At 55.3% G+C, this 14788-nt stretch overlaps 1 protein-coding gene across 1 annotated transcript in view; it reads left to right on the forward strand.

The window, feature by feature from the left end:
- The window catches only part of CD5 (CD5 molecule), a 32854-nt gene extending 18072 nt beyond the window's left edge, over positions 1 to 14782 (forward strand). Inside the window, exons 8-10 of the mRNA XM_044682004.1 lie at positions 3063 to 3182; positions 6195 to 6286; positions 10836 to 14782. Coding sequence (XP_044537939.1) covers positions 3063 to 3182; positions 6195 to 6283 — 209 coding nt within the window. The 3' untranslated portion in view covers positions 6284 to 6286; positions 10836 to 14782. The remainder of the gene's footprint in view (positions 1 to 3062; positions 3183 to 6194; positions 6287 to 10835) is intronic.
- Positions 14783 to 14788: the final 6 nt, after the last annotated feature.

Below are 14788 nucleotides of genomic sequence, written 5' to 3' on the forward strand. Positions count from 1 at the left end.
GGAGGAAGGAGAGAAGGAAGAGAAGAGAGGAAGAATAGGAGGAAGAGGATGAGGGGAGGAAAAACAAGTGGAGGAGGAGAAGGAGGAGGAATGAGAGGAGGAGAAAGAAGAGGAAGAAGAGGAAGGAGAGAAGGAAGAGGAGGGGAGGAAAAAGAAGTGGAGGAGGAGAAAGAGGAAGAAGAAGAGGAGGAGGAGGAGAAGGAAGAAGGAGAGGAAGGAGAGAAGGAAGAGGAGAAGAGAGGAAGAAGAGGAGGGAGAGGAGGAGGGGAGGAAAAAGAAGTGGAGGAGGAGAAGGAGGAGGAAGAAGAGGAAGAGGAGGAAGAGGGAGAGGGAGAGGAAGGAGAGAAGGAAGATGAAGAAAAGAAGAGGAGGAGGAAGAGGAGGAGGAGGGAGAATGACTGCTCCCCAGTATCTGCTCCACCCCTGGTTGCTCAGCAGAGGCTTCCTCGCGCCTCCGCAGATGGTTAGCTGCCCTGTAGCTGTGGAGGCCTCAGAGACCAAGGAGTCACCGCTGCCTCTGCTTTGGCCTGGCCTCGAGGTCTTTGGCCTACCACAACAGGAGGCAGTTGAGACTGAGGTCAGCTCTGGAGCTAGAAATAGTCCCGGCCACCCAGCGAAGGTCCCAGACACTGTCCGGATGCATTTTGTCCCGCCCTGTGGGGTCTTCAATGCTTATAGAAATGCCACTCGGCCCCCATTTCCCCAATTCTGTTCATTTGCTGCTTCCTCTTCCTTCCCTTCCTTGATAAGAAGCACAGAGGGAAGAGGGTTGGATTTGGAGTCAGAAGACCTGGGTTCGAATCCCAGCTCTGCCCCCGACTACTTTGGACAAGTCACTGTATCCTCTCTAGACCTTGGGCAGACTTGAGTCCCTTTTGGCTCTCCAGCTGGGCTCTTTGAGGCTTCCAGTTATCCCTCACACAAAGATCAATGACCCTCCGGGAGCGCCCTCCCCTGTGCCACCTTCCCCTCCTCTTGCAGGCTGGCTCTTCAGTATTCCTGCCTTACCTCGAGGCTCAGCTCAGGCACTGCTTCCTCTGAGAAGCCTTCCCTGATTCTCCCCTAGTTGTCATCCTGTGGCTGCCCCTCCCCCTCCTGGGCAGACCACAAGCTCCCTGAGCGGGGTAGCTCCTCCTCACCCCCTGCCCAGTGTAGACCAGGAGCCGACCCAGATTGCAGAGTCTCCCCCAGAGAGCAGGAACTGGCTTTTGGCCTTTCCGTGTCGCCCCAGCCCTCGGCACAGGGCCCGGCCCTTAGGAGCCTTGTTGTCTGACTGACTGAGAGCCTCCAAGGAGCACAGAGGCTGTGACTGGCCCAGGGTCTTACAGCTTCTACGTGCCAGAGGCAGGTCTTCCTGACGCCAAATGTCTCCTCCAAGAGGCTGCCTCCCCGCCGTAAAGCACCGGAGATGCTCGGTAGATGTCTGAAAGGTCACAGGATGGAGAGAGCCTGGCGAGGCCCCTCCAGGCCTCCGTCTTCTCATCTGTAAAAGGAGACAGGCAGGACTCGGGCCCTCTAAGGTCCCTCCCAGCGGTGGGGGACGATGCCATGAGCTCTGGCCAGAAACAAGCTGAGCGGAATCGAACCTAAGGTGCCTCTTCCGAGAAGCCTCCTCGGTTTAACCTCGCTCGTCCGCCCATCTGGCCCTCTTAGACCCCCTCCCACAGCGTCACATTGATCGCTGGTTCATCCTATTTTATTACATATGTGATATGATTTTTTAAAACAAAACTTGTGACTCCCACGGGTGGGGGAAACGGTCTCCACCCACGTGCCCGGCAGCTCAGTCCGAGAGATTTCCGGGGACCCCGAGAGGTTAAGAATTTCCCCGAGCCAAAGTGTGTCAGCTCAGCTGCAAGATTTGAACCCAGCTCTCTCTGCTGCACCACAATGACAATATTATAAATCAGCCGACAAAGATTTACTAAGCCCCGACTGTGCCAGGCTCCGTGCCTGGTGATGGGACACGAGTACAAAGAAGGAAACAATCCCTATTGCCAAGCAGCTCGTCTACTCGTGGGAGAGACGGCAGAGGCAGAAAAACCGAGAAGGCCAATCCATTGGGGTAGTAAGCAAGCACCGTGGTTAGACCTGGGTTCAAATCTGCCCTCGGACACTTCACCCCGATTGCCTAGCCCTCGCCCCTTCTGTCTTAGAACTGATGCTAAGACAAAGCAAGAAAGTCATGCAGAGAAGTGTGTTTCAGTCATTTGTAACTGTTTTCGGGGCAGAGATAGAGGGGAGTTTGCTGTTTCCGTTTCCAAATCTTTTTACAAATGAGAAATTGAGGCAAACAGGGTTAAGTGACTTGCCCAGGGTGGCTAGGAAGTGCCTGAGGCCAGGTTTGAACCTGTGAAGACGGGTCCCCTTTTCCAAGTCCAGCGCTCTGTCCGCTGCCCCACTTGGCTTCCTTCTGTCACTACACAAAGCAGTTAAATGTTAGGGCGCAGCTGCCCAGACCCTGAAAGATTTCATGCAGAACAGGATCGCCTAGAACGGTGCTGCAGTCTATTCCCTCATCTAGATGATCCATTAGAGTTCTGATAAGGTTTTGTTTAAACTCTCAAGGTAGGAGGTCCTGGAGGGCCCCAGACACCAAGGATGGGTCTACAAGAAGGCTTACAAATCCTCGCGGGGTCCCTACCAAGTGCCTGCTAAGACCCTCCCTGCCCTGCCTGGGTCCTGGCTTTCCCTCCCTGGCTTTGCTCTCGACTTCAGCTGAATGATCGTCCATCCATTTCCTTAAATCCCAATGTATAGAGCAGTGATTCCCAAAGTGGGCGCCACCGCCCCCTGGTGGGTGCTGCAGCAATTGTATTACATTCTATTCTGAGTTCGATAAATAGTTTCATAATTTCCAGGGCGCTAAGAAATATTTTTTCTGGAAAGGAGGCGGTAGGCCAAAAAAGTTTGGGAACCACTGGTATATAGGCAGGAAGGAGAGAATGGGGGGTTCCCTGAGGAAGACTGAAAACTGGAGCCCCAAAGAGAAGCCCAAGAAGGACTCTCCAGGAGAGGTAAGTAAAGACCCCTGACTCTTCCTTTCTTCTTATGCTTTCCAGTTTCCTTCCATCGCAACCACACCGTGACCGTCCGGTCCCAAGCCGAGAACCCGGGTGCCTCAAATGTGGAGAACGAATATAGCCAGGCTCCTAGGCATTCTCGTCTCTCGGCTTATCCAGGTAAGAGAGAGCAGGACTCCTGGCTCCTGGAAATAGGGTTAGCCTGAGCTCCATTGTCCCTACAAGAAACTCTTAAGCACGATTGTTGGGCTCGAAGCTTCATGGAACATTTCCCACCCATTCCTTCATGTCTGCCTCTCAATAACCCCAGAGAAATGAGTGGCTGCCAGCACTAGTGCCCTTGGCTTACAGATAAGGAAACTGAGGCACAAAGAGGGAAGGAAAGGGCTGCTGTGGGCTTAATACCCAGGTCTCTTAGGCTAGCGCCAATACGAGGATTTGTTTTGCTTTGCCTATTCCGATTTGAGGGTTTTGTTTTCCTTTTGGTTTGGGGAAGGAAGGCAAGAGGGCTAGTGATAGGGTTGCCATTTTTTTTTTCCAAGAGAAATTTTTTAAAGAGATATTGAAGTTTTTTTCAAAAGGCATAGAAGAGAACAGTACAAAAGTCTGTGGGAATCAGACAAAACAGTTTTGAAAAAACAAGTTGAATTGATTATGTACTTTAAAACAAAAGCAAGTCATTTGAATTTATTACAAATGACTTGCTTTTGTTTTAAAGTTTTCTGTTGTACTTTGCATCTGGAAATGCTCATCTTCTTCAGTGTTTGTTAAAATATATTTTTAAATGAATAAAACCAGCTCTCCTAGGATTTTAGATCTGAAACAGTACAGGAACTTAGACGGTGTCTTCTAGTCTAACCCCCCCATTTTACAGATAGGGAGAGTGAAATGGAAAGAGATTTGCCCTGAGTCATACAACTAGTAAGGTTCAGAGGAAGGATTGGAATTCAGGTCTTCCCGATTCTATCCACTTTACCACCTACCCCAATGCTAACAAAGAAGGAGGGGGGGCAGCACCTATCACCTCCTGGACCTCCCCCCACCCTCACGAACATCTACCAGTACAGGAGAACATCTAGTTGGAGGGGGGGGGCAGAAGAACACACAACCACAAATGTCGGGAGCCTCCGGGGAGACAGAGGTCTTGGTAGCCCCTGGAGAAGCAATCCCACTCACATGACGTAATGCATCCTGAGCCCATTAATACAGGCATTACCATTCCTGGGCCATCAGGGCCCAGCTGCTCCCTGTGACCCCAGGCCAGCCCTGAGTGCACAGCAGGGCTCTGGCCTGTCTCCTGGGCCCCATTCCAGTCACTTAGGAAGGCGCCTCGAGGCTTCCAGAGCAGGATGGGCCCATTTAGGTGCCGTAGGAGTGATGGACAGACTAGTCCTTCCGTCACACTGGGGCGCAGGGGCATAGCCGAGCATCACTAGAGCATGCTTCTCGGTTGGGAGGAGGATATGGCCATCACAGGTCAACACACCAGACCAGAGTTAGAGCTGGAAGGGATGTTAGAAGCCCTCTAGTCCAACCCCCTTCACTTTACAGATAAGGAAATTGAGGCAAAGGAGGATTAAGGGACTTACTCAGACACCAGTAAGTGGCAGAAACAGGATTTGAACTCAGATTATTGGATCTCAAATCCAGCTCTCTTTCCACTGGCCTAGAGACTTCTGTCTCTCAATACTGCTGCAGGAAATCCTACTGTTCTACCAGGGGTTATTTTTTTTTTTAACCCTCACCTTCCATCTTAGAATCAATATTGTATATTGGTTGCAAGGCAGAAAAGCAGTAAGGACTAGGGAATGGAGGTTAAGTGACTTGCCCAATGTCACCCAGCTAGGAACTGTCTGAGGTCACATTTGAACCCAGGACCTTCTGTGTCTAAGCCTGGCTCTCAAAACATTGAGCCATTTAGCTGCGCCCCCTAGAGGGGATTATTCTTAGATCTATGTATGATATATCAGTTAGATAACTCCTGGAATGCTCTCCTTCTTGGAATGCTCTTCCTTGTCTATATTTCCTAGTCCTTAATTTCTTTAACACAGTTCCAGTGCACCCCCCGCTCCCCTTAGTTATCAGTTGCCTCTTCCTTCTCAAGTTAGTTTGTGATATTTAGCTACCCTTCTTCCTCTCCTATAAAAGAATCTTCTTGAGGGAAGGGACTATTTTTTTTTTTCCATTTTGTCTTTGTATTCCTAGTTCCTAAAATAATGCTCTACATGTAGTAAGTACAAATGCTTATTAGCTTGTATCGGAGTTTAAACTGAGCATGAACCTGTGTAGATAGAAATTATTCTCAAAATCTGAGAAAGAAAGCGCTTTATCAATCTCCTTTTATGAAGCAACTATTAGCTCTAATCCCTAAACCAGGGAAGGATAAAGCAAAGAAGGAAAACTGTAGAACTGGTTCACTAATCAACATCAGCAAAAATGTTCAAGAAAACACTAGCAGGTAGACTTTTTTATCCCTGGAGGTTAGGGGTAGGATGACATCTGAGCCAAGATGAGACCATGGGGACTTACTGAACGTCCAGTCTACCTCTTGCTTCCCCCTCCCAGCCATCATCCTACCTTGTCTGGTACTTAAGACTTTTCTCAACCCCAGATCTTCTTTCTGCCCTACCAATGCTCATTCCTAGATGGCTGCACAGTATTCAGACATCCCCCTCCCTTCTCTTCACCTCATACTCCCAAAACTGTGATGGTTTGGGGACACAATTTGGAAACAAAAACTTGTGGTAAGTAAAAAAAAAAAAAATCACATCACACTTTGTCTTGTGTTCTGGAACAAGACAAGGAGGCTTTTTCTTTCTTCTTCTTTCTTCTTCCTCTTCCTCTTCCTCCTCTTCCTCCTCTTCTTCCTCTTCTTCCTCCTCCTCCTCCTCCTTCTTCAAAAAGTCCTTCAAAGTTAAGAGAGTGTTTCCCTAAGAGTAGACTTGTAAGGTGAGCAGTGCACAAATTATTCTACTGAGATCCCAAGATGGGAAATGTCTTATCCCTACTCATACAGGCCATAAATGGCAAAGTCAGATGGCTTTTTATCATATCTAAGTTAGGAGGTAGGATAGAGCTGGCTGCCTCTCTCAATTGCTACGGGCTACGGGCCAATGAAGGGCATGGCCTGGCTTCCACCACTGAAAAGCAGCATCTCTCTTCTCTCTCCAGCTCTGGAAGGGGCCCTGAACAGGGCTTCCAATCCACCAGATAACTCCTCTGACAGCGACTATGACCTGCATGGGGCCCAGAGGCTGTGACAGGTGAGTCCAACTACAGCCCGATTCCCCAAAGGGCCCAGCTTTGCCTGCCTGGCATCATGGCGGATGCAGGAGAGGCAAGTCAAAGACAAGCCAAGAAGCATGTTTAAGCCCCTGCTGGGGGCAGGGATTAGGGATGCAAAAGCCAGTCACTGCCCTCTGAGAGCTCTCTAGTGAGAGAGACGATGTGCCCACAGCTGGGGACAAACCAGAAACGCGGGATAAATGGGGACACCTCAGAGGGAAGACGCCAGCGCTGAGGGGGCCTGGGAAGAGCTTCTCCTAAAGGGCAGGATTTTAGCTGGGGCGAAGGCGAAGCCTCTGCTGTCAGCTGCTCAGAGGGCTTGAGAGGGGGGGCTCTGTCCGGCTGAACAGCCCCTCATCGAGGAAGTGGTTTCACTGGTAACGACCCATGGAAAGGTGGCCACAGCCTAGAATCATGGAAGAACTTGGCTCAGGACTCAGAGGGCCTGGATTCAAATCCTGCCTCTGGTATTTACCCCCTAGGAGACCTCCAGCAAATCATTTTGACTCCCCAGCCCTCAGTTTCCTCATCTGTAAAAACGACGGGGTCGAATTGGACGGCACCTCCAGTCCCCCCCATCTCCCCTCGGTCTGTCGTCCCACGGCTTCTCTCTCACAGGAGGGAGATCGTGGAGCGGGCAATGACAACGGCTGTGTCTGGCACTTTAATATTCAGTATCTCTTCTGGTCCTCGCCGCCCCTGTGGGGTCACCCTCTCAGGTTCTCTCTTATCCTGACTTTATAGATGAGGAAACAGGAGTTCGGAGGGGTCCGGTGACTGGGTGGCCACAGCAGACCCTACTCTGCAGCGGGTCCCACCGCGCTGGACAGGCACCGGACCATCGGGCAGCTGCCCTGGACCAGCCTGGCGAGGTGCAGAGAGCGGCCTTTAGCCGGCCCCGGCAGGGAATCACGGCTCGGCTTCTCTCACGTGTCGAGGCTTTCCAAGTCCTTGTAAGCCTTCAGGTGACCTTCGCTCTCCCCCCGAGGAGCGAAGGTGCGTCGCCATCCCCATCTCTAAATGAGGAAACTCACAGCCGAAGACGCAGCGACTGGCCAAAGGTCACCCGGAGCTGGCGCTCGAACCCGGGTCTCCTTTCTCCAAGCCTGAGGCTGTCTCTTCTCCATCCTCAAAGGGGAAGCGAGCTATTGGCTCAAGCTCCCAAGTAGCAGAGACAGCATTTGAACCCAGGATCCTGAGTGTGAGTCAAGCGTCCTTCCCGTGACTCAAAGCTGTCCTCCCAAGAAGGGTGCCGGAGGACCACGACAGAGACAGACGGGCTCATCATCGCCGTCTTCAGCGTCTCCTGTAAGCTGCCTCCTCCGCCGGGGCCATTCCGGGCCCAGAGAACTCCCTGAAGTGCTTCGAGGTGGTCTCTCCCCACTTTGGAGCGCCCCGAAGGCAGACACAGCAGCCGACTAAGATGGCGAAGGACCAACACGGGACCCAGATGAGCAGCTGCTCCCACAGGACCCCGAAGCTGGGCTCCTGGGACTAGGGAGGCACCGAGGCGCTTTGGGTCCAGGCATCCACCCTGCAGTGGCCGAAGCCTAGATCTGGACCCAGGCACCCCTGGGGGAGGGGGGTCTAACCTGCCTCTTCTACTAACGATGCATATGACCAGGCCAGGCATTTTCCTTCTTCTGGCCTCAGTTTCCCAATCTGAGCAATATTCCCATTTCTACCCATTAAAAATATTGGTGTTTTTTCATGATTCCGTTTTTGGAAATTGCATCTTGCCACCCCCTGCCTTCTCTCATAGTCTCTGCCCCATCTCCCCTGTGCCCCAGAGCAGGGGCAGAGATGTGGGCCCAGAGGACAGGATCACGAGCCTGAGAACGGGAAGTCCAGCTCTCCCATTTTACAGAGGAGTAACCTGAGGCTGAGAAGGGAGAGAGAACCTGGCCAGCAGCACACACGGAACACAAAGCAGAGCTGGGATGATCGGAACCCTGTGATGGCAGACGAAGCACTTCTTCTGTCCTGGATGATGAGACCCGAGGGATTAGCCACAGCAGCGTGTCCCCAAAGTCTCAGGGCATCTTCACAGCTTAAAACTGCCTCGAGACTTGGGGGGAAACTTAGTACTTGAAGTTTTCTTGTTCAGTCGTTTCAGCCACATTTTCTTGGCAAAGACACTGAAGTGCTTTGTCATTCCCTTCTCCAGCTCTTTTCACAGATAAGGAAACTGAGGCAAACAGGGTAAAGTGACTTACCCAGGATCACACATCTAGTTTGCCATTTCCTTCTCCAGCTCTTTTATTTCATGGATGAGAAAACAGAGGCAAACAGGGTAAAGTGACTTGCCCAGGGTCACACAGCTAATAAGCATCTAAGGCCAGATTTGAACTCATGAAAATGAGTTTTCCCAACTCCGGGCCCAGCCCTCTGGGCACTATGGCGCCACCTAGCTGCTCCCTTTAAGGTTTTCAAAGAGTTTTAATATACTAGGCCAGCAGTTCCCAAACTTTTTTGGCCTGCCACCCCCTTTCCAGAAAAAATATTACTCGGCCCCTGGAAATTATTTTTTTTTTAATTTAATAGCAGTGAATAGGAAAGATAAATGCCCCTGTGGCCATCGCCGCCCTCCTGATCACTGCAGCACCCACCAGAGGGCGCTGGCGCCCACTTTGGGAATCACTGCTCTAGAGGAAGGCAGGGCAGTGTGTGGTGGAAAGCCAGTTGGGTCTGGAGTTGGAAGCCCCCAGTTCAAATTCCAGATTTCCTGTTTACTCCCTGCATGGCCTTGGGCCGTTCCCTTCCTTTCTCCAGGCTTTGGTTCCCTCTGTAAAATGAGGGAGTCACACCCCAAGGCCTCCAGCTCCAGACCAAGGACACTAGGAAGAAAGCCACGAAGGCCCTTTGAGTCTAACGTAGAATCCCAGAACCTCAGCCGCCACCTGGTCCAAGCTCCAGCCCAGAAACAAGAATCCCCACCGACCCTCCCCCTGGCGAGAGTCCCTCCAGACGCAGCAGCTCCCACTTGTCTCGACCAACTTAGGATGGTAGAATCGGAACCGAAGAGGCCTTAGAGCCACTGAGCGCATCAGAGGAGGCCCCTGATTTGCCAGAGAAGGGATTCGTCCGTCTTCCAGCTCCAGGCTCAGCCCTCTCTCCATGGCACTGCCTCCTGGACCCACTTCTGGCTCCTCCATCTGCCCCCTGGCCCAGAAAGAAGCCCAGGAAGAAGCCCAGGAAGAAGCCCAGGAAGAAGCCCAGGAAGAAGCCCAGGAAGAAGCCCAGAAAGAAGCCCAGGAAGAAGCCCAGGAAGAAGCCCCGCTCCCCTCTTCTCCAGGCCAGACGGCCCTGGTTCCTGTAGTGCGTCTCCCGGTCGAGGCTGAAGCGCTTTAGCCCCCTGAGCCCCGGCTCCAACATTCTCCAGCTTGTTCATGTCCACCCTGAAGTCTGGCTCCCGGAGCTCGCCGGAATCCTCCGGCCGGCTCGGACCAGGGCAGAGCGCAGTAGGGCCATCGCCTCGTCGTTCCTGGGAGTGAAGCCAAGCTCAGCTCCCCTTACCTCGTCTGGCCATTCTCCCACCCTGTCACCCCGGAGGCTCCCGTAACTCACCGGACATCATCCCGGACCTCGTGTCAGACCCACATCTCTCGCCGAGCCTCCGCCATCTTGTACAAGTGGGCCCATTCTCCAGATCCCTGGGGAGCATCATTTGTTTCATCCCAAAGCCCTCCTCCTTCCTTTTTACAGAGGGGGAAACTGAGTTGATGGGGGTCTGTCCAGTGTCCCGTAGGTGCTCTCCCCTAATCAATGGTCAGTGTTTCTCAGCGTTATCTTAGAGGCAAGTCTCTATTCGAATGGGGAAGGGGGTGTATTCTTGGCCCTTCTTAGGGGAGCATTTAGAACAGGGATTCTTTGCCTGTTTGGGGTCACGGACCATGTTAGCAAGGTGGTAAGACTCATGGGCCCTTTCTCAAAATAATAATAATAATAATAATAATAATAACAATAATAGTTTTTAAATGCACAAAATAAAATATGCAGGACAACAAAAGAGCAATTACAGTGATCTCTTCCATGTTGCAATGCCCCTGCCTAAAACTTTTGGGCCCTCCCTTCTTACCAGAGAAAAGTCTGAATTTTGTATGTCTTTTATGGGGTATTTACAACATCTTATTGTACATTTGGGGTTAAGCACGCATTTCTGAGTTTCTCAACTTCTTCTGTGTCATCTGCTGGCCTTCCCAGTGTCATCGGTGGCTTCCACAAAACTCCCCAAAAGTTCCCGTTTAATTTTTTGTTTACCCGCACCTTCCATCTTGGCATCAATACTATATATTGCTTCCAAGACAGAAGAGCGGTAAGGGCTGGGCAATGGGAGGTTAAGGGACTTGCCCAGAGTCACCCAGCTAGGAAGCGTCTTCCGTCAGATTTGAACCCAGAACCCTCTGTCCCCAGGTCTTGTGCTGATGGTCATGTCTATTGCTCTGGTTTCCAGTTCACAGCTGGCCTCCCACGTTCATCCTCCGTAGTAGCGTCCCTCCTTTGACACACTCTTTTCTTCTTGTCCAGGCTGAGCTGTGAAGAAACCACGCGTGTCTCCGGGCACGAGACGTTTTTCCTGAGAATCTTCTGCACTCATCACCTTTATTCGATGTCCCGATTCTAGTTCCTGCTGCTAAGGGCCAGAAGCAAGCCTGCCACTCCCCTCCCTCACGGCCAGCCCACCTGCAGAGCAGCTCTGTCCTGGCCTCTGCTTCACCCCCGAGGCCGAGCTGGGAAGCCTCCTCTCCGCCCGCCCCTGGCAGGCCTCCCCTTCCCATTCTCCGCAGCTGTGTGAAAGGCGGGGCCCTCCCTGGAGAACCCCGGCTTCCCGTTGGGAGAGGGTCGAGCCCCGAGATCCAGACACGCAGGCTTCCCAAGCCCGTCCTCTGAAGCTGCCTCCTGAGCTACCTGGGCCCGAGGCAGTGCTACGGGAAAGGGGGGCTTCCCTGCTCCCCACCCCCAACTCTGCAGAACCCCCACGAGGAACACGGAAGAATTCACACTCTGTCACTGGATAAGAAGTTGTTTAATGTTTGTGTAAATAATGCTTTTTATTACAACCTGAGAAGACCAAACATCCCTGAGGCTTCATTTCAGAGATTCTAGACAAGAAGGGGGACGGCCGCCAGCTCGAGAAAAGCAGCCTGTTTGTATGTCGTGTGTGTGCGTGTGTGTGTGCACATGTGTGTGCGTGTGTGTGTGCACGTGTGTGTGTGTGTGTGTGTGTGCGGCACAGGGACGAGGGCCCGGACGGAGTCAGAAATGAGCCCCAGCACGCCGGCCCCCCAGCTTTGTTTGGTCGGCTCCCCCGGCCTAGGAACTAACTGTTCCTTCCTCTCTTGACCCGTCCGGCCAGCAGGGTCTGGCGGCCATGGCCAAAGGGCCCCGCACATACACACCGGGGACACGCCAGCCTTAACTCTCATCTTGCTTCCCAGACAACAATCCCAGGGTTCGGGGATCAGAACCCCGACAGGCCTCCCTCCTGGGTCACTAGAGCCTCTCTGGCTCCCCTTCCTTCCTGCCTGGGTGCCGGAGAATTCCTCTGGAAGGAAGGCAGCTGCCGGGCGATCGGGCTGCTCTGTAGGCCTCCACTCAGCGCGGCCTCCTCCCGTCCTCTCCTGGGTCCCTTCTCGGACCCTCCTACCTCGTCCAGGCCGCCGCTGGCGCCTCCGGCTCTCCCTCACATTCTTAGCCGCTAGTCCCTGCGCCCCAAAGCCCCAGCCAAGCTCCACACCTCAATCATGGGGCGAGTCTGGGGCGCTGAGCGCCGCCAGAGCTCTGGCCACCGAGGGGCTCTTTCCGGCCTCCAGGCCTCTGGGGAGCCCTCGGGACCACCCGGTCCATTCCACGAGCCTCTCCTACACGAGGGAAGTCGGGGTAAAAGCGCTGCTAGCTGTGGGGCGCTCGGCCGGCCAGAGAAGGAAGCAGGAGGACGCGGCGAAGGCAGAGGCCGGCGTGATGGCCAGTCAGAGCAGGACGCCCGAGCTCAGGAGCGCCGGGGGCGGCCGGCCTCCTCCCTCTCTGCGTTTGCCCTCACTGAAGGTCTGCCAAATCCCTCCAGGCAGATCGGCTCGCCCGGAGGAGGCGGAGGGCAGCGTCCAGGAACTCGGACATCTCTGGGGCCCGCCAGGAGGGACGACTGGCCACACGAGTCGGCGGGCGCCCCGGAGGCTCGTCGGTCCCGGCAGGGGCTGCGCGAATGCCCCTTCGAGGGCTGGAGGGGACGCCGCAGAGAGCTCGGCAGTTACTAAATAAGAATCTTTTCCTGGAAGTGAGCCCGGACACACCTAGAGCTGCCCTTTGGGGCGCCGAGACAAAGGAGCAGCACAGCGGGCCGCCCAAAGGGGCCTCTAGGCCTCGCTTCCCCCTGAGCTGCCCTGCGACGGCCCCCGCCGTGTGCCCAGGAATGTGCCGCCGTGCTGGGAGGGGCCCTCGCAGGGAGGCCCTCACACCCACCCGCTCTGGGCCTCTCCTCGTCGGCACTTCTCGTCCGCTCTGGGAGACACGTCTAGGCCGAGGTCTCCAGTCACAGCGGAGGACGGCCCGGCCCGGAGCCTCCATTTCCCTACCTACAAAATGGGGGCGCTCGGGCTCCTCTAGAGTTCTGTGACTGGATCCTAACAATGGCTCTCGTGACGGCCCTTCAGATCCTCACGTGGCTCCAAACTCGGAGCGGCAGGCGCTGTCCTGGCAGGGTTCCCCAAAGGCCACTTACCAGGGCCGCACCTCGCACTGGTGTCATCAAGGGTGGAGTTCGAATCTCGGCCTCTCCTGACCTCCCAGGAAAGCTGCTCCCTCCACACCGGGCTCCAGAAGGACGGGGGAGCCGGACAACTCAGCCAGGAAGAGCTCCCCTCCTCGAGGTCTGGGGGGCTGCCCGCCCCATTACACAAGGTCTCCCCCTCACACATCCAGCGGGCAGGCAGCCTTCGTGGGTCGCCCCCGCAGACGGCGAGGCCAGAACGCTCCGGTTCCGGCCCCACAGAGGAGCCTGGACCGGGCCTCGAGGGAAGCTGCTCGTGGGTCGTCACAAGCCGAATGGAGGGGGGCTGGGACGGCCCAGCAGGGGCGCGAGGGAGGGCGGCTGCGGGTTCGGGATGCTAATGGCTACGGAAGGAAACCGAGGCCTGGCGGATAAAGGCCAGCGAGTGCGGCCCGGACGAGGCCCCAGAGGCCTGGCCAGAGGCTTTATGGGCCTGGAGGAGAGGAGAGGAAGCTTCCATGGAGGGCCAGCCGAGATCCATCCGGCCCTTTGAGGGCCTTCGCTGCAACCCCCGGAGCCGGACGCTGCCCGCTCAGCAGCTTTATTAGGGGGACTCATCCCGGGGGGGGGGCAGCGCCCTCCGCTCAGAAGCATTCAGACCAACAGCCCACTCGGGTCATTTCTCTTTATAAATAACTTCCAGGAAAGCAAACAAAATTTGGCAACGTGTTGAGAAAACTTCATCTGGCACAGCCGGCCTCGTTCCTGCCGGCCTCAGGTCAGGGCACTGGGCCGAGCGCCAGAACCCAGAATGGACCCTCCTCCCCTCACCCAGGACTGCCAAGAGCTAACAATCCCCTCCGGACGGCCCGAGGCACGCTCAGCTCTCTAATGGACAGCAGCTCCAGGGTCCCATGACCCGAGTCATTTAGAACTAAATCACTGGTCCGTCCATCCATCCATCCGTCCGTCCATCCCCCATCTGGCACCACAATCTGAGGACGGCTGGCGACACCACAACGAGGGAGTCTGGCCTGGAGCTCAGGGCCTGGGCAGAACCGGGCTCGGTCTGGGAAGCACCGTGTCGGGGGGAATCGGGGGGCGTCGGGGGGCATCGGGCGAGGGGGCTCTCGAGATTTCTCTCCAAATGAGCTTTGCTAAGAGAAATGGGGAGACGGAAAGCGCATGACGGGGAGAGCCTCAAAGATCCCCTCCAAGGCACTGAGGGCAAAGCGCAGGCGGGGCCGGAACGGGCCGGAACGGGCCGGAACACGGAGCCACCCTGGGAGGAAAGCGGGTCACCATCTGTCCTTCCCGACTTGGGCCTCCGCTCGATCCCCGGCCGGGCCCACCCCGACGTCTCCTCTCCGATGGGGCGGCGGGTCCCCCCCGACCCCCGGCCGCAGCCGGCCTCCGGCTCTCAGCTGGGACAAGCTTATGTGACTTCTAGTTTTGTCACCGGGTTAAGAGGAGGGAAGCTCTGTGGGACACGGCAAGGCCCAGAGCCCGCCCGGAGCCTCCCTCCCCTCGGCCAGTGTCCACTGCAGCAGCAGGGCCGGGAGCTCCGGCCACTCACACCTCTGGGGTTTGCCTCGGACGTCTGCGGGATCACAGAGCGTCCCGGCGCGTGGCTGGCGTGGCTGGCGTGGGCACTCGGCTCCAGAGGCGCCCCGGGGGCCAGCAGAGCCCCCCATCCCCGGCCTGGCCACGGGCAGCCCCCCGGCTCTCTGAGCCGGCTTTGGTGAGCAGCGTCTGTGGCACGGGGGAGGCGGGG

This window comes from Gracilinanus agilis, chromosome 6 (assembly GCF_016433145.1).
Source record: "Gracilinanus agilis isolate LMUSP501 chromosome 6, AgileGrace, whole genome shotgun sequence".
NCBI lineage: Eukaryota > Metazoa > Chordata > Mammalia > Didelphimorphia > Didelphidae > Gracilinanus > Gracilinanus agilis.